Genomic DNA, 17,976 nt, shown 5'->3' with positions numbered 1-17,976 from the left:
CGAGTTGTACGTATTTTTTTAGGTACGTGTGGTAACATGGAATAGATTATCAATTGCTTTATATCTCNTAAAAAGTGCATATTTACTCATGAGTGCATGGCATATGCGAAATGGTTATCCATCTGTGATAAATCGTGATATATTACTCGGTGGTTCTGGAATTTTCCGGCTAATTATATTGAAGATGTTCGATTTTACAACACTTCACGATTTAATCGGTTTCTCTCCGTAACACTTCTAATTTGCAGTTAGCGGAGTGGCTGAAAGTTCCAAAAGTAGGTGCGGAAACATGATATATTCTGTCAATTCCGCTGAATTTACATACAATATCTTTTTATTGTCAAATCCAAAGCGTAAACTAATTTAGTTACCTCAGCATACCATTTCTTTTCGAACTTCGAACAGTTATGGATTGGACATTCACATCGACAGCTCTTACAATGGCAGATTTCATTCGAATGGAAAATTACTACAACGAAGTAGAGGCACAACACTGTTGGATATTATTCGACCATTGGCTGGATAATGTAGTTTCTTCTTGCCTAAAAACTTATATTGGCTGTAGCAATAACAGTCCATGTGAAATTTGGATTGAATCCTTTGAAATAGAAACATTTTGAACCTTATATTTGTACTAGCAACCAATTCTTATAAGCCGTAACATCGAAATTTAGATTTCTATGACGCATAGCTTCATTTTTGAAACCTTATAATGGAAGCAACTTGTTTAAAGAGTTACCTTATTTCGATTCTTTCCTTGATATATTTCTTTTCATGTGTGCGTTTTGGAAGTTTTTCAGTTCACGTTTTAGTCGAGAAAGTTCAAATTTCAGTATTTCCCAACACGAAAAGGTCGGCCAACGCCAACGTCTGGGAAGTTTTTTAAGGGTGTTCTATCTGTTATTGTATTGATAACGATCATCCTAGCACCTATATTGCTTTTTGCATTTTTAAACAGTTTTGGAACAAGAGCACCACCGAGACGTCTTCATCTCATGGCATCGATAGAGGGTTACCCGGTGAGACAGATATCAATTATAAACTTTTCAGGAATAGTTTTACAGAAGTTATTTGTGTATAAAATTTCCGCAAATAGCGGAATTGGAGGGAAAGAGTTCTGTAGAATTGTATAAAAGGATTAGCTTTTTCTCTGTTAACGTGTAAAGCAGAACTCTTAGGTCATGGACAACTTCAAATCTTGAAACTAGAGTTCAAGTTTTGGGAAGCTAAATTTGCGAAATTCAGGCGCTATATTCAACCGACGCAGTATTTAACGACAAAACGATGTCGCATTTGTCTAAACACAGTATGCAAGCTTTGGTTAATAAATTGACGAATCTAGAGGAAAGTGACATGAAGCGCAGAGCGCTCTCTTTCATCTCGGATTACACCTACAAAGATATCTTCTTGGTTAATTTGACACTGGATTCGCTTCGAAATTGGGATATTTCGTTACCGGGGAAGAAACAGTTGGTAGAGGAATTACAGTCTTCAAAGGTATCATCACGGATTACAGGATTAAATACATGAGTTGATAATTCTGGTGCAATAACACTGTCTCCAGAATATGTCAGAATTCTATATTTTATTTTCAGACAACACGAATAGTTTTCGAAATGTCTCTTCTCCGACCTGTTGGCTCCAGGCAGCGGTCACATAATTTCATTCTCGCAACGGTGTTAACTTCATTGCAGTCGAAGATATTCCTGGATTTGATTAATGGCAACATAACCGCTGCTAGAATGAGTTTCCCATTCGCGCAGTATTTACTAGCTCCTCCTAATGGTCACTTGCAACCAGCTGATGCCATTAACTTGGCTTTGAAACGAATTCATTCTAACAGCACATGGCAATACCATGGCGATTATTGGAGTATTACGTAAGTTTTCTATTTCCAAACTTCTGAAATCTTCAAATTTTTGGAAAAAGGAACGAGAGATCGAAGGATGCTAGAAATACAGGGTTGATTCCGAAGCTTACGTGCATATTTTACTTCAGATGGGAACAAAAGTTCGTTGTATTTGTTGATCGAGTGGTACCATCTTGGATGAGCGTCATTGTTGGTTCAGGTGGTATGGTGGCGATGTATGTTGCTGTTATACTAGTTGTTGGTCGTTTTGTTCGCGAAATTGTACGAACGCCAATACATAATGCTATGGTGTCTTTTTGTAATTTCACCATATACATAGCTTTTTTAATCGAACAGTCTTAGATTTGTGCTTGAATTTTACTTTGACTTAGACTCGTACCAATAACTGAAGTTGATGAATCTAGGACTAGTTCCTTGTGTTACTTCGACCCTCTTAACCTATGTTACGAGCTTTCTTACAGATCGAAAATATTCCAAACTGTGAGAACCTGTTACGTCTGTTCCATGACATATATGTGGTTCGCGAAAAACATCAATTTTACTTGGAATCTCGTCTATATGGCAAGCTTGTTTTTCTGATGCGATCACCAGAAACTCTTGTACGCTGGAGTCGATATCGTGTGAAGGTTAAAAGTGAATGAAGTGAAATTATTTTACTGGGAAACCCAAAATTTCCAAGTGAATTATCAACTTTGTTTTCGTTTATCTTCCATATAATCAGCTAATATAAGGAAAACATTATTTTGTTTCTTTCGTGTTATTTGTTTGGCATTATTTCAGTGACACGTCCTTATTTAATTTAAGTCCCACTGTTAGTGACAGGTATAATTAGTATGCATTATGATATTCATGGATTTTCTAATTAAGGTAAATTAAGGTAAAATTATGGTAAAAGAAACGAGAAATGGGAAAAAGTTCGCAGTATAAAAGGTGTCGTTTTTGTTTTTTTAGCCGTCTGAAACTTCGTCAGTTGTGGTCGGGTAACGCCTACGTTGTTCTTGCATGACCATCTACTTCACTGAAGACCTAGGGCAGATTATATAAACTTCTCCTTTCAAAACGTTGTGCACTGTTGAAACAACTAAGTATTAACGCTTTCGAACATGCTCAGGAGCCTCATTATTAGAATAACTACGTAAAGTATTTGTCTCTAACAAGGAAAAAGTTGCAGAGATAAACAGATAACAAAAAGCTTGAAGATAAAGCATATGGTGCGTAAGTGGGCGCTTTAGTTGATTCCTAACCAAATCCTTACCTAGTTTGAGTTTGTTTCTAGTTCATTCCCACTGCTAATCGAACTTTATGGCATTTTTTCCCACTTATTTCCTTCCTTTTTTTCATTCTGCCGAAATTGCATACTATTTATTCTGCTGCAGAAGTGAAAGGTAATAAGATTTCCTAGAAATAACCGTAGTACAGAAAGATATAAAAATGAACGGCTTACCACCAAATATATCAGAAACAGTGCATTTAACAAGGAGCTTACAGAAAGAGAATAAAAAAGAGGAAATATTAAAAGGAAAAAAGCTGAAAACACTAAGAATAGTATAAAACCATCAATTAAAAAACCTGGTCTGAGGAAGGTGAACAATCTCAAACATTCATTATTCATCACTATAATTTTCTTTATCAGTGGTCAAATACTTTCTCTTACAAATGCAGTTGTTACCTACTCCATATTTTCCGCTCGCTCGAATTGCGCATATACTAATGTTTCAGTCTGGAATAAAAAACTATGAAAAAGGATAAAATACTAGTGGTAATGAATGATCAATGAAACATGTCTGGAGTTCAGGACTGTCCATCAATCGAACAGGAACTTGGGATACGATATGATCGAAAATAATAAAAATCAAAGTGATGTAGGAGTTTTCGCCAGATGATTACTTAAATCTTAGAAAATATGCCCTTTTGCGTCTTTTAGTCGAACTCAACATTTGCTATTTCCGCGACAAAGTAAACGAACTTATGTCTTCACAAAAGTCGTGCTGTAGTGTAACGGGAGTTAAAATTGTCCCAAATTCTTGGCCGCAATTAAACTTTAAGTCCTCCAAGTAAAAGTAAATCGTACCGGCAATTCCAGGAACTGCAAATTCGTACGATGACATCCACAAATTTTCAAATCCCACAAGTTCTTCTGCGCTTCTTTACCTTCATTTGACAGGTCGTTGGTGAAAATGGTCAATAAAAATTTATTCGGTCTGCAAAGAACTCCCTAGTAGATTGGTGAAGTCGTTAGCAATAATTCTCAAACAGGCAGTCATTTTAAAAGACGATATTTAAAACAAAAAGATTTCGTGAAATCTCGAATACTATCTTCTTAAACTTGCATTACTCCACAAATCATGTAAGTTTCACAGTATGATATTTGAACAAACACATGCCTAAAAATTTCTAGAACTTTCAGCATCTGCTCACTCAAATTCAACGTATTCTGATTTGTCTCGAAACTGACATAAGAGAAATCTGGTTCTGGTGTTACGTGAATCATGATGTAATGATCCTGAAAAGTAGTTCGTCAGGTTGAATAATCAAATAAATTCTACAAATTCGGAAAATAATTTTATAAATGTCGTCTTGACACTTACTGAGTGTGGAATCAATCCATTCAAGCTATAACCACATGGATTGAATAATTCTTCATGGACGATGATACCAGGTGGTAATATCGTATTGATGGCAGATTTCTGTAAAAAGTTCGTTTCCTGCTTTCAATAACAGAAGCAAGAGCTGACATAGTGAATTGCTATTTGGATAATGTCAGGTAGCAAATGAGTCACAAGCTTCCAAATTATCGGAAAAAAAAGACTAAATTTGATGAAGACTAGCAGTAATAATTACCATTCTACAATCTTTTCCATCCTTGCTTACGCTAGGGTTGAATACATTAAGAACATCTTCTGGTAATCCATTCATAAGTATTTCGAGTGTATGTTCCGGAAATGGGAAAGCAGCCCGTGGAGCAACCATTGTGTATAGAAACCAACAATCCTGTCTCCGTGGACCGATACAATAAGCGGAGCCACCTGAAGAAAAAATTGTCGAAATTAAAGTCTTGAAAATTAATGGCAAAGAAACATTTTCTGACTCCAAGTAACAATAACAAAACAAGGAGACCAGTTATTCACGCTGAAATTAGGATAACAAGGTGAGAAGACATGCCTGTAGAAAAAAAAAAACAAGCTATACCTGTGAAATGTTCTTCAAGATAATCAACTTCAGTTTCAAATGAAGAGTGTGGAAACGGCTGTCTTTCAGGACGTATAAAACTTTTTCTTGAGTAGAAAACACTGACAACGTTGTCCACGTTACAGTATATTTTCGCGAGATGTAAAATCCGTCTTACTGTGTGAAGTAACCGTGTTGTACCACATGTCTTCAAAATAATACGGAAATCCGAGACAAACATACTGCTTTCGCTGTAAATTTATAAATTTAGGCTTCTCCTAATAGAATACTTCTTCAGGTTTTGAAGACTTTATAAGCAATGCTGTTTGCGAAAGTTACCAACCAACAATAATGCTTGATAGGTGAAAATAAATCCTTGAATTGGTTTTTACAATTTTTGATTTTCTAAAAGCCTTATATCGGAAATGGGAAAAAGTTCTGAAATTCTGAACCATACAAACAAGTCTGTATAAAAAATTAAGCATCTTCTGTAGATTGTACTAGTCTTGCTGATATTTTACGCTAATACAGAATAGGAAATATATATTTCAAGAACTTTTTGAGTAATTTACTACCTCAAAACATAGCTATCCATGCACTCACTGCTTCTAGAGTGCAAAATATGGCAGCGCGCGATATCCAACATAGCAACCAATTCCGAATATGGTATGCTTCTCAAGGATGTGGCTCCACCCTGATTTTTATCAAACCATATTTCTAGCAACTTTTCAGCGCCTAAAATGAATGATTAAATTTCTATTATTTAGAAATTGACATGAGTGCATCAAAATTCTACGGTGAATACAGACAAGCGATTTTAGATTTCTGACGAAAAGTAGTTTTGAACTGTAACTCAGAAATTTTGAATTATGGGAGCTATAACTCGTGAATTTAGGTTTCCAGAATGGATTATCAGCCACAACAACTTCCTTAATTGTAATGATGTTTTAAGAAGAAACTACAACCTTCAAAAAAATAATCTTCAATAACACTGGGCACATCTTCTACAGAAAAAGTAATTTCATCAAGAGAACCAACAGACAGAGTGGAAGTTGACATGCTGCAACATAAACTTATTAAAATCTTTTAATTTGGTGAACATAATCAACATTTTATATTTATTTTCATTTGTAATAAATAAATATTTCCAATCAGCAATCGGACGCAATTTATTAAATGCCATTATCACATTATCAATTTTATTTAGCATGAACTCTACACTGTAATACATTTTCATCTGCAGACAATACTGAAAAATATAAATTTCGGCAAAAGTCATTGCCGAAAACTCATAAATAAGATGCTAAAAGAAGTTTGAAAAAAACAAACAAACCCTTAAAACGGCAGAATGCTTATCCAAACACAAGTGGAAGATAATGGGAACAACGGAAGTAAGAAATTGAGGCCTGCTAGGGTGGTCGGCGATGGTGACAGATAATGATGGTTTTACACTTTGGATTCATAAAACGATTCTGAAAAAAGCCAATCGAATTAAATCATTCGGAGGTAAGTAGAATAATCAAAATGATATTACAACAAAGCAATAATTTTCAATTATATTGAAAATTATATATTGAAAATATATATTTACTCAACAAACATTTATTAAGGAACGTTCGATAGACTTCATTTCGTATCAGTCATCTAATTTCCAATAAGAATGCAGTTAAGTAAGAACGCAATCCACAGCAGAACAGCAAGCCTAACACATCACCTCTCTTTCGTTAAATTTCCGAAGATGAATCGTTCTCTTGAGAGTAAGGAAATATTCAACATTGATTTGTTGAAAACTGATTCGTGATTGACTCGTGATTTTGCAAGACCAGATGAAGCGTAATTTTTGACTACAACAACGACTAAATTTGATATCGTATAAAGAACTATTTAAATCTTTTGAATAATACTTATTCGTCCATAATTCTATTACAAAACACAAAAAAATCAAAAACATTTGTCCATAGAAATCACGAATTTTAAATTCAAAACTTTATGTATAAATGTAGGTAAATTAGGAATTCAGTGTACATCCTTAGTAGTGTTCTACCTACAAGGTGCCTCCAAGAAAATTATTGCGGATTTCTCAGAAGTAGCTAACCAATGGCCGGCAGCATATTACCTTCAAATTTCGGAAACAATTCTTTCATGCTTCATTACTACTCAAAGCACTTCGCTCTTAGAGAGTAAATGTGTTGGGTTTTGCTTTTTAAAAGACAACTGCAAAATGAAATTAGGACAGATAAGTGAAATAGTTAGATTCGCGGACCCTTAACAAACCCAGATAACTTCAGAGATCCTAATAATATGGAACAACACAATATGAGATGAAGAATAAATTAATAGATTAATACGGATATACAAAATCTATGCCTGGATTTTTGCTTAGATTTTCTGCTTAGAATCTTAAATGCTTAAATCTTTTGCTTAGAATCTATGCTTAGATTTTTAGATTTTTTTCTTAAATTTTTTTTTTGTATGAGAACAAAAATGCATTTCCTTCATTATTTCTCCATAAATCTAAAGTGAAATATTCGATAATGTGAGCTCCGCATGGTTCTCTTGAATGTTCAGTAAACTAGTCAGTTTTAATGTTATCCAGCATTTTAAAATTTTGATTGGTCCAGTAGAAAGTTTTGCGTAAATTACTAGGTATCTGAGAGCAAACAAAAAGGAATCGAATTAGGACTTGACATTCCCACAGAATCTACTACCTTCGCAAAAAGCACCACTGGGTAAGTTTTCTAAAAAATTGCCTGATTACTGCACCAAACTGAATAATCATTTTCACTGCAATATAACAGAGATTTCTAAAGATCTTTAAAATGAAGCTTCGAAATTTTCTCCACCTTGTAATTATTTTTCCCAGCAAACTTGCCTCACCTCCTGTCAAACTCTACGGAAGAAAGCTGCAATCGCCCACTGATACAGTCTCGTAAATTCTCGAGCTCGAATTCTTCAATATTGCAAATTTGTTAAATTTATTCTACAAATTTTACAGTTAAAGTTAACAAATTTGATCGAAGCTTGAATTCTTAAGAATTCAGAACTAAATCCATACAAAAATCAGCTAAATCCAAACGGAGTTTTTTAGTTTTTACCTGTCAAACTCCAAGAAACTAACCAGGCGTTTGTTGTATCGTTTTCTGTGTGCCACAAGGACTGATTCGCATCGATATAAAATATCTTCAGGTCTTTTCAATGATCTGTTATTCGAAACGATGATGAAGAGATGTTAAAATATCTGAAATAAAGAATCAAATGGTCAAAATTCTTCCACAAGAAAAAAGAATTGTAACTAACTCTCGGCAAATTTGTCGCAGTTCCTGGGAAAATGGAACGTGTCGCTGTAAAAATGCTCTTCTTTGAATCTCGGAAAGACGGAATTACCACCGAAGAACCTCATACTACCATGACAATCTTTTACACTCTGTTCCCGGAAATAGAGCTGAAGACTTTGGAGGTATTCTGCGGCTAACCCCTATACGGGGCGGAAGCTGAACATGTCAGGATCTCGTGAGTGCATCAGAAAGCATGAACTTGTCAACAGGTCAGTATGTATTAATAATCACAGCACAAAAAGTATGGCTGCAGAAGCTCGAAAGGTCTTCCTTATGTTTCGCAATTTACAGATAAAAATGAAAACCTCAAAAATATTTTACGAAAATGGCCGGCATATCAATATGCTTCTATTCGGTACAATTCATTTCGGAGGAAAAGAAATTTTCAGTGCGCAAACTTTACAACAATTCTACTAAAAATGCAAGAGGAAAAGGAAGAGAAAACAGTCAACACTGTCACACCTACTTTTATCATTTTTTTTCTTCACAACTTACCTTTCCTTAGCAATAATGGAAGATATGAAACAAAAGAAATGTGAAATGTAGTAGAATTTGCTAATGAACTGAAAAAATATTATCGCATAATGAAATAAATATGATAACAAACAGTGACATACAGTCACATGATAAAGCGGGAATACGAACATAAGTAAACTGAAAAAACTCCATATGGCAAACCGTACTCTCAAAACAGAATTTGACCAAAAGTGCGAGTGTAGCGAACTGTTCGGTTAATGGGGGTATGGCATCATATTGATGCGACAATACTTTTTTTTTAATCTGAAATCCGAACTTCGAATTCTTTGTTCATAGGGTATGCGTGCACTTGAGGCTTACACTTTTCTGACCTGCCTTGCGAATGAACTTCTCTTCAAAACTCTTTCTTTCGCAGTTCTCTTTTTCACACTGATAAAATGACATGTTGGAAGGCGAATTCGAAGAAAATAATGACTGACAATGAAATGATTGAAATGGAAAGGAAATGTTTTATAAAGTCCTCACTTTACTTCTAGTATTTTAGGTTTGATTCTTTTCCGAAAAAGATTCGCTAAGCGTAATGAATAGCCTAGCTTTAGATGAATTCTTTGGACGTTATTAATACTTCGGTTATAAAAGTTGCTGCGCTCATATTTTTGATAGCAGGATAACTCTAAAGTAATAACCTCATATTTACTCCGCCCTAGAACACTCGAAGTCTTGATTACTTGTCAGCTCAGCACTCCAACAGCTATAATGCTTTACTGACAACCCCCTCAAATGTGTATAGGGAAAAGCGCACCCAAATATTGACATGAAGAAACCGGTAAAAGTATTAAAGTTTTTATTACCAACAGATCACACATCAAAATTAACAAAGGAATGAATGTTCTATTTATATACATGTCGAAGGACAAGACATCATAGATATGACGCAAAGATGTGAAAGCACATCACAATGTAAATTTTATAGTAACAAATAGAGAATGGCGATCATGTTAAAGGATGAGAAGCGCATATATCGATCTTCACTTCTTCGCTCACTTCTCCAACTTCAACGTATTTGATAAATGCCGACCGACTGGAATGCATGTTCTTTGCGTTGTCGAAATGATGATGATAGGAGTTGAAGATAGTAATCAACGGTATATAGTTATACAACGAAATCTTTTTATTCCTTCCTTTATTCTTGCATATAACTTGTTACAAACTTGCAAACTACCAATAAAAGCAGAAACTTTCATCGATAGAAGTGGAACAACGAATTGAGAAAAACGAGTATTTTTCAAGGACATCCATCTAATTCGGCAGTACTCTCTGTACAGTGACCTTGACCGTTATCAACATGATTGTGTGAATTAAAATTGAACTCAGAAACCGTCATTTACTAGCATCATCACCTTTGAAGATAAAACGATTGCCGACTGATTTTCAAACTTCCAAATTATCAGTTTTTCTCAAGTCCTACCAATTATTCCATCCTCTTGAAAACAATACTATAAACCAGTCGATAATTTCTTTTTATGTGTCTTGTACCCATTTCGTTTGTTGAGAGTGCTTGAATCAGTTTTTTTTCTTTTTGTATACACTTGCTTTGCTGTACCATTTCACAAATTTATGAACTTTTTAGTACACACACTCTCTTCGATTTCACATGATCTGGCACTTTAATTACTTTCATGTTTTACAGGAATGTAGGGATGTGCAGTTTCAATAGCAATACCGACCCAAAATAATATAATCACGATTGTCATATCAGTGAAAGGTTTTCCATAACATACAGGCCTGAAACAAGTCATTTTCAAGGAATATGCTGTCCTGAAGATTTGAAATTGCATAATTAAAAAACAGATGCTTGACAAACCTAAAACCATCGTTATAAATTATCCAGGCTATGGATCGAATCGTTTTGGCGTAATTATGCATAACTACAAAACATAGAGATAGAGAAATTTCAAACTTTTCAAAAATCCCGAGGAAATGATTTTTAACGTTGTAATAAGCATCTTTATTTAAGAGTCAACATTATTTGAGAGTCCTTAGACAGATAATACTTTCAGATGGATAATGCTTTCACTTATAACAGGTAAGAATTTCCTAATCGTTCTGTATTTCAATTGATTAATTTCCCACCAGGTTGTGACCTAAATTGGTGAAACTATTCGGCCTAGTTGGCTGTCCCGTCCCGCCAACTTCATCAACTACTGATGAACGTGTTCTCGATCGTCGTTCACTTTTGCAACGCTTCCTAAACTTTATTAAAACTTATGATATTATCTCAATTTAGGAGTAATATAAGGAAATCAGAGCCAAATTCCAGCAGGTAAAAAAAATATTTGGAATCAGTACCGGCCCAAAGGTAGCAAGGGCTTCAGTGATCCAATCAATAAAACTATGTTCCCACAAAGAGCTTCTACACATAATGCCTCGATGAACCACTTTTTTTTTGGATATAAAGAAATAAACCGCTGCTGATTTGCTTTCTCGGTGATGGGTTGGTCGAGAAGATGTCCGATATCAGCATCCAACCACGACTTTCGCCTAGTTTCGAAAGATGATGACGGTTGCTGTTCATCGGATACATCACTGGCATTGCCTTAAAAGAAATGTTTTAAAGTAAACTGAAATTCTATGGAAAATAAGAAATGGCATTCAGATAACTAACACATGTACTGATGGATCATTACACCGTCATATCCAAATAGACGCATGTTATTCTTGCTAGTACTTAAACACAGATTTATTGACTATTCTGTTTCTTCACTCCACATTCCTCACATCATAATAATATATCAAGACATGAAAGCCTTTATAGTTTTATTTGAAGGAATTTGAAATAACAGTGTTGGATAGAAATTTAGAAACTTCTGAGTTACCTAACTTCAGTGACAAGTTCGACTCCAAGGAACTTTTGCTGCTCATTTTAGAACTGGCACGACTCCGATTTTCCAAACGTCCATCTGCAGACAGGAACGATATCTTTCTCAGACTGTAAGTTTATAGAAGTATTTGAATTTCTTTTTTTTAATTTAGAAAGTTTTTAGCTCCGTTCGTATATTGTGTTGAGTTTGCGCTTGTCATTAAGTTGTACAGCTTTCACATAAAACTAATTGAAAGTCAGAAAAAGATAATTAGTCAGTAGCATGGGAAGAAATGTGTTTTCGGACATTTGGAGAACATTAAGCCACTCTCTAACATTAGTGCCCACTGTTATAACTGATTGATTAAACTGAGTGATATAACATTACAGACCTCCCTCGAAAAGGACTTTAACAAATTATTTCCCATTGATTTTTATTATTTTTTTTCAAATGATAAGCACTCTATGATTAGACGATGATGATATACGTGAAAAAGTAAGTCACCTTGAATCATATCCGCAACCAGAACATGTAGGTCTCGCAGCAGTGATCATAACAAGCGGTAAATGATTGCTACTCATACTCACACGTCGACTGCTCATTCGTCTATAAAGAAATTAATTACATACCAAGATTAACAATTAAGTCCAAACTGTTAGTTAGAATGGAAAGTAGGAATAAAAGCCAGATTTGATGCATATGAAGCATGAAGGGTAAAGCAACTTTCCTAATTGTACTACCTGCCTATTGGGTCAGGGGGTCAGTGTATTAGATCAGTAAATTGAATTACTTTTGAAAACGAAGGACAAGGGAAAAACTGCATAAGGAAAAAAACTAAGTTAAATAAAGTGACAGTGCATTTCAAACCAATTAAAATGTCAACAAAGCTCACCCAAACGACGAAAGAGAATTTTTGTGGGACAAATCTTTATCCGATCCTATATTTCTCAAGTGTTCGATTATGTCAATTAAGATTCGCACTGTACTGATCAAATCCTCAAACTGTGCCTTTCTGAGATCATTGGAGGCTAATCCAAGTATTAGTGGGCTTAAAAGATAAGTACAAATCGCAGCACGATCACGCAGTCGTGTAGGATCGCACATCAATATCCGTTGTACCAAACCTCAAAAGTGATAAATACTTATGGATTCCGCATATCGATTTCCTTTTTGATTAATCAGAATTTTAATGAAAAATCAGGTAATTAATTTCAAAATCCTTCATGTCCAGGAATTTTTAAACATCGTCTTTCTCTAAAACCAGTGATACGAGGCCACGATGAATATAAATTTTGTTGTATATGCGAGGTGCGCCTCACTTGACAAGGGACACTCCAATTTGTGAACTTTTCCATGATTCCATGATTTAATTTTTCGACTCACGAAATGACTAATATTGTAATGACGCGACTTATTCAAAGTAATATTAGCACACGTGATACTGTATGTATGACAGCGTTGTGTTTCATATTGCACATTGGTATTGCCGCAATTAACATATTTAGTACGTTCGAATCGCAACGATCTGACAGCGCTCCAATGAAAGCCAAGAAATCTAATTGCCTCTGAAAAACCATCCATCTACAGATCTGAAACCAAAAAGTCAAAAGTTCTGCAAAGTTTCTTGCATGCAGAGCTACAAAAGGCTTAAGGCAGTAAAATATCTGGAGTAAACAGCAGGAGCATCAGTTGAAATGAAATAGTTGATGTGATACTCAAAAATTGAAATCAATTAATGAATTAATTTGCATATTTCTTAGGAAAAAATTACCGAAATATTGCCATTAAGATACGATGAAAAATAATTAAACGAAGGAATAAGTCGATTTGAAAGGAACCAACTGGAAAGAAATTCTGCTGTCGATGGAATGCTACGGATTACTTTATCCTATAAAAGTGCGTGACGATTAATGGACATCTTTACAGAAGTATTGTGCAGTGCAATGAACATCAATACACAAATGTAAGATTGAAAATGACTGAAACTTTGAAATCCTTATAAACTGATGGCAGTTAACAAATTCCAAACAATATTCACCTGAATATGAACATCCTGCGACTTAACACACATAACAATCAAATCCTGTATTTGATCCTCCACTTCTTTATCATCTGACAAACGTCGAAACAATACATCCATGTTTTCCAGAATTAAAGGAGTTAGCTGAAAATTTACTTTTACTTATATACTCTGATTTCTGACTTTCTAAGTTTTGAGCTATAGATAACTCAGCAGTTCCTTATCACGTTTTTGGTCACCGAATGATTATAGAGCAGGATAAGAATCTGGGAAAACTACGGTAATACTAAACTGTCCGTGACAAGAATACGGTAGCAAAATTTAAAGACGGCAAATACAGTAATAAGCAGGCGAACCGTGCGTTGGACAGCATGATGTACGATCCTGTGTATCCATGGCTTCAATCTAATTATATTATGGCTTTCACAATGATTTAACATATAGAATAATGGACGAGATAAGGCAACGTATAAATCATAGCAATCGATAAAGAATTCATCAAAACGTGGTAATATCCTTACGAACCACAAATTCTGCAATGCAACATTTTTCTTTTTTTCAAAACTGTGCATACATACTGGGAAGAACATTCAAATCAGTCTGAGAAGTATTTATTTCCCAATGATGTTTTCCAATTTCCAAAAAAATACATCATTCCTTACTTCCGGAATAATCGGTAGACTATCGTAAAGAGTTTGCGACAAAAACACATTCTTTTGTCCCGGATCAAAAACTTGCATGATGTCATCAAGCTGACGGAGTGCAGAAAGTGCTGGATCATCGAAATATTTTATCTGCAAATGCACAAGAAAACATGAAACATTAAGTGTGCGCAGATGATAAGGTTAGTATAAACTTCATGGCGAAATCTGGTGAAGTACAATGCCTCGAATATTAGGTTAACAAATCCGTTCCCACCAATGTAATGAGTTCGAGACACTGAAAAATTGTTGCCAACCAAGGCAAGAAATTGGACGGTAGGACGTTTGTCGACATCCAAACTGAGTACTTTCTCCATGGCATCCAGTAAATTTGGTCCAAGTTCTTCGGCAATACATTTCAGTGCTGTATCAAGCTGCAATGAAAAACAGTCACCCTGAGAAAGCCCAAGTGGAGAAAAAGGGTAACAAAAAATAATATCCTAACGCAAAATAGTTGTAAAAAAACTTTGCACACCGATAGAGATAGCTATGATTTAAAGATGTTTTCTTTTCCTTTGAAACTGGTCCCGAAATCTGCCGAGCATGAGGAATAGCACTACACCACAGGAATATTTCAATTAGCCAAAATATAAGTTCTGACAATTTTAAGACAAAATTCCGTTACAAAAGAAGCAATAAATCCTATTAATTGCTTATATTCCCATTTCTTAATCGATTCAATTCTCAGTTCCGTGCAAAATCAAATGTTTGCTTTTTCGCTTCTGCCTATTACTTTTATGGTAAAACCACCAATTTTTTTTAGCTGCAAATTATCAGCTCAAAAAGTGGGAGAATTTCGAAATTTCAATGACTGATAACATAGTATAAAAGTAATAAATAATGAAGAAAAAAATATTCGCATCACAGTTTGGGTGGTTGCCTATAAGCGTAATCAAATGGAATGTCATACAAAAAGAGATTTATTCTTACTAGCCATATGTTGAAAAAGATAAGAAATAGTCAATAGATAGGTCATTCATCAATGACTGGTCAATCTATTGCTGCTAAAACATTCCATATGATGAGTTTGTCACGCTCTAATTTTGCCATTGAGCCGATCGGTCGGTCGGCTAGAATTTTTTTTTGGAGCTACGCTCGGATATTTATGGTTACTAAATACAAAGATTTTCTCTGTCAAACAAGAACTATTAGATCATACTAGTTTTTAGCCTAACTACCAAAAAATTCCTAAACCTCCCAAAAAAAAAATTAACGAAATTATTGGAAATATAACTCTAATTTTCGGAAAAATAAAAATTATTACTTGTCCACAAATTACGCGATATGTATCGATATTATTTCTAGCATCAATTAACCGTTTTCCTCCTAAATAAGTAATATGGACAATCATCCATTAACTAACGAAACAATTTGTTTTTTTTACTTCTCAAATTTTGTACATAATCATTTGGAATTCGAAATTTATTTGGGGAGAGGGAGCTGGTAACTCAAAAAACATTCAGTCTAGCATAAATTCCTTTAACGTTAATTTTATGATGTTAATTTTATAGTTCAATTCATGTTCTGAATTTGAATTGCGATAAATTTATCTGATACTGCAACCATATTTTGGCAGTAGTTTCCGTAAATATTTTTGCTTCCCATTATTTCGAGATATGAATTTCAAAAGTAATTACCAGAAACAGATTTAATTAAAGTAGCCTTGCGTATCAGTCTCTCAAAGAAAGCAATCAATCTTGCCTATATCAACTATAATTATAGCTAGCACTTTATACCTATTGCCTACTAAGTATGATAAATCGAATTGAAAAAAAATTGAATTTAAGAAAACATACCAGCACACATCCAGCAAATGAGCAAACCTAATGAAAAAACATCTGCCGCTGAAGTGACCGAATCCGTATTTGATAGCAAGTATTCTGGTGCTAGGAAATCGAGATCCGGTTGCAAATGAACTGGTAACTTTTTGATCCAAGGGAAACATGGAAACACATTCTGGAAAAGGCTTCTTTAGCAAGATATTGTTTTGTCCAGTGCTTCATTGTTCGTTAGCTAATTAGAAGACAAATAGGAAAATATTAGAAAAATTTTGATTTATTCGTTTCTTTATGGAAAATAAAACATATTAACCATACATATTTTTTATCAGTAAAATATCTGAGGAATATGCTTATGCATATAAATTATGCGAAGATACTGGCAAAGCCAACATATAGATTTCATCCTTTATCCTTCACAGATTGTTTAACAAATTGGTGTTAGTTAAAGAAATCCAAAAATAATTTCGGCTAAACTAATGAGCTAATCATTTTTTAAAAAATTTCTGTTTCTAAAAAACTAAAATCGATTTAGACTAGCTTACCGATTCACGTGCAGCTACCGAAAATGCAAATCCGGCAATTTTCCAATGTCTCGATAGTGTTATGTAAATAACACTGGGAGTCAAATTGCCATGAAGTATTCTTGCGTTATTGTGCAAATACGAGAGACCATCAATTAGCTAAAAATTTAAATCAATTTTTTTCCTTCTTTCAGGGATTCTTATATTTTCACATTTAAAAATTACTATTGAAGATTAAAAATAATAATTGTAATGTGGTGTAACAATGATAATCTAAAGATAGTATGACATCATTAATATTGCTGATGACAATGACTACGTTATTACTCTCATTTTTCTTGATTTCGTTTCTTAAATTAATTCCGGTTGATGTGCTATTTTCTAACAGGTAAAAGTTTATGCAACCTGAAGCACTGATCCGACGTATATGTTTTGCTTTTTCGACTTTTCAAACTCAAAATTATATGAGCCAGCAATGACGCAACACTTATTCATCTTGAGTAAGCTAACGCATGATATTAACTGTTCCTTGTTTGCAATTTTCAAAACCATATTTTCTTCTTATTTTCCTACTAATAAATACCGTCGCGAAAACGAAATTGCTAATGTCGAAAATCGAAGAAATTTGTAACATATTAAAATATAAGATAAATATCTTTTTTCTAGATAAATGCATCACATTACACACCATATAAAATGTCTTCCCATAATTAAAGTAATAAATCAGTTATCCAATTTTAAAATCGTCTAAAAATGTTTCTCTCATCTGAGCATATATCCGATAACTAGTTTGTAAAGGTTTTATCCTATATACAAATCTTAGATACAGCTGTGAGAATGCTGTACAACAATTGGTAAAACAATTTCTATGCAATTTCCTTTTTACATATATTGAAAACGAACTAATATGCAAATTTCTCTTGCATCTATGAAATTACTGTCAGCTTTGTAAAAACCTTATAGGGAGCTATTCTCATATTGTAATCCACACTCATTTGTTTTCAATATAAAAGGATTCATTGTTGACTCACTAAAAAAGAGATACGCATCCATCTCTGCAAGGGAATTTTAAATCACCGATCCAATTTGTTATTCTGCTCCGTTATTGTTTTACTCCCTCAAAAATTCATTTCAATCTATTCCTCGGGATTAAAGTAACGACTACCTGTATTCCTGATATTCTGCTACATCAAAAGGATCAACAGATCCTCACCCATCCACTGATAATTCAATCTCAACAAA

At 34.2% G+C, this 17,976-nt stretch overlaps 4 protein-coding genes across 4 annotated transcripts in view; 1 reads left to right on the top strand and 3 right to left on the bottom strand.

The window, feature by feature from the left end:
• The window catches only part of LOAG_17155 (hypothetical protein), a gene marked incomplete at both ends in the record, with an annotated part of 12,455 nt that extends 9,944 nt beyond the window's left edge, over positions 1-2,511 (top strand). The window contains 6 exons of the mRNA XM_020449814.1: positions 368-527; positions 834-1,019; positions 1,246-1,497; positions 1,596-1,879; positions 1,999-2,158; positions 2,332-2,511. Coding sequence (XP_020306612.1) covers positions 368-527; positions 834-1,019; positions 1,246-1,497; positions 1,596-1,879; positions 1,999-2,158; positions 2,332-2,511 — 1,222 coding nt within the window. The remainder of the gene's footprint in view (positions 1-367; positions 528-833; positions 1,020-1,245; positions 1,498-1,595; positions 1,880-1,998; positions 2,159-2,331) is intronic.
• A 724-nt stretch (positions 2,512-3,235) lies between these two features.
• Positions 3,236-6,676, bottom strand: LOAG_06310 (S-adenosylmethionine decarboxylase proenzyme). Its single transcript, XM_020447115.1, has 10 exons — positions 6,639-6,676; positions 6,372-6,510; positions 6,004-6,098; positions 5,614-5,773; positions 5,060-5,289; positions 4,712-4,896; positions 4,459-4,557; positions 4,255-4,373; positions 3,942-4,071; positions 3,236-3,590 (listed from the first exon to the last, which is right to left on the bottom strand). The coding sequence occupies exons 3-10, from the start codon at positions 6,095-6,097 to the stop codon at positions 3,540-3,542; spliced, it is 1,068 nt and encodes a 355-aa protein (XP_020302620.1). The 5' UTR covers position 6,098; positions 6,372-6,510; positions 6,639-6,676; the 3' UTR covers positions 3,236-3,539.
• A 3,808-nt stretch (positions 6,677-10,484) lies between these two features.
• LOAG_06309 (hypothetical protein) lies at positions 10,485-10,776 on the bottom strand (the record flags this gene model as incomplete). Its single annotated transcript, XM_003141845.2, has 2 exons — positions 10,485-10,635; positions 10,715-10,776. 2 exons carry the CDS (start codon positions 10,774-10,776, stop codon positions 10,518-10,520), a joined length of 180 nt encoding a protein of 59 aa, XP_003141893.1. The 3' UTR covers positions 10,485-10,517.
• A 195-nt stretch (positions 10,777-10,971) lies between these two features.
• Positions 10,972-17,976, bottom strand: part of LOAG_17154 (SCY1 protein kinase) — a gene marked incomplete at its 3' end in the record, with an annotated part of 12,568 nt that continues 5,563 nt past the window's right edge. The window contains exons 5-18 of the mRNA XM_020449813.1: positions 16,756-16,893; positions 16,229-16,388; positions 15,697-15,758; positions 14,690-14,806; positions 14,394-14,525; positions 14,088-14,264; positions 13,750-13,875; positions 13,483-13,599; positions 13,147-13,276; positions 12,604-12,835; positions 12,216-12,317; positions 11,727-11,839; positions 11,317-11,446; positions 10,972-11,098 (exon numbers count right to left, since the gene is read on the bottom strand). Coding sequence (XP_020306611.1) covers positions 10,972-11,098; positions 11,317-11,446; positions 11,727-11,839; positions 12,216-12,317; positions 12,604-12,835; positions 13,147-13,276; positions 13,483-13,599; positions 13,750-13,875; positions 14,088-14,264; positions 14,394-14,525; positions 14,690-14,806; positions 15,697-15,758; positions 16,229-16,388; positions 16,756-16,893 — 1,863 coding nt within the window. The remainder of the gene's footprint in view (positions 11,099-11,316; positions 11,447-11,726; positions 11,840-12,215; positions 12,318-12,603; positions 12,836-13,146; positions 13,277-13,482; positions 13,600-13,749; positions 13,876-14,087; positions 14,265-14,393; positions 14,526-14,689; positions 14,807-15,696; positions 15,759-16,228; positions 16,389-16,755; positions 16,894-17,976) is intronic.

This window comes from Loa loa (assembly GCF_000183805.2).
Source record: "Loa loa unplaced genomic scaffold supercont3.45, whole genome shotgun sequence".
Classification (NCBI taxonomy): Eukaryota; Metazoa; Nematoda; class Chromadorea; order Rhabditida; family Onchocercidae; genus Loa; species Loa loa.
Note: the sequence above shows the minus strand (reverse complement) of the source record. Positions and strands in the feature narration are given on the sequence as shown.

Bases quoted from the DNA above. Each gene is read 5' to 3' on its own strand.
- LOAG_06310 (XM_020447115.1), bottom strand. From the start codon at position 6,097: ATGTCAACTTCCACTCTGTCTGTTGGTTCTCTTGATGAAATTACTTTT. The intron at 5,290-5,613 runs GTAGTAAATTAC...ATAAATTTACAG, and splicing joins ATGGATAGCTATGTTTTGAG to CGAAAGCAGTATGTTTGTCT. The intron at 3,591-3,941 runs GTACGATTTACT...TTTTTATTCCAG, and splicing joins TGCAGTTCCTGGAATTGCCG to ACTGAAACATTAGTATATGC.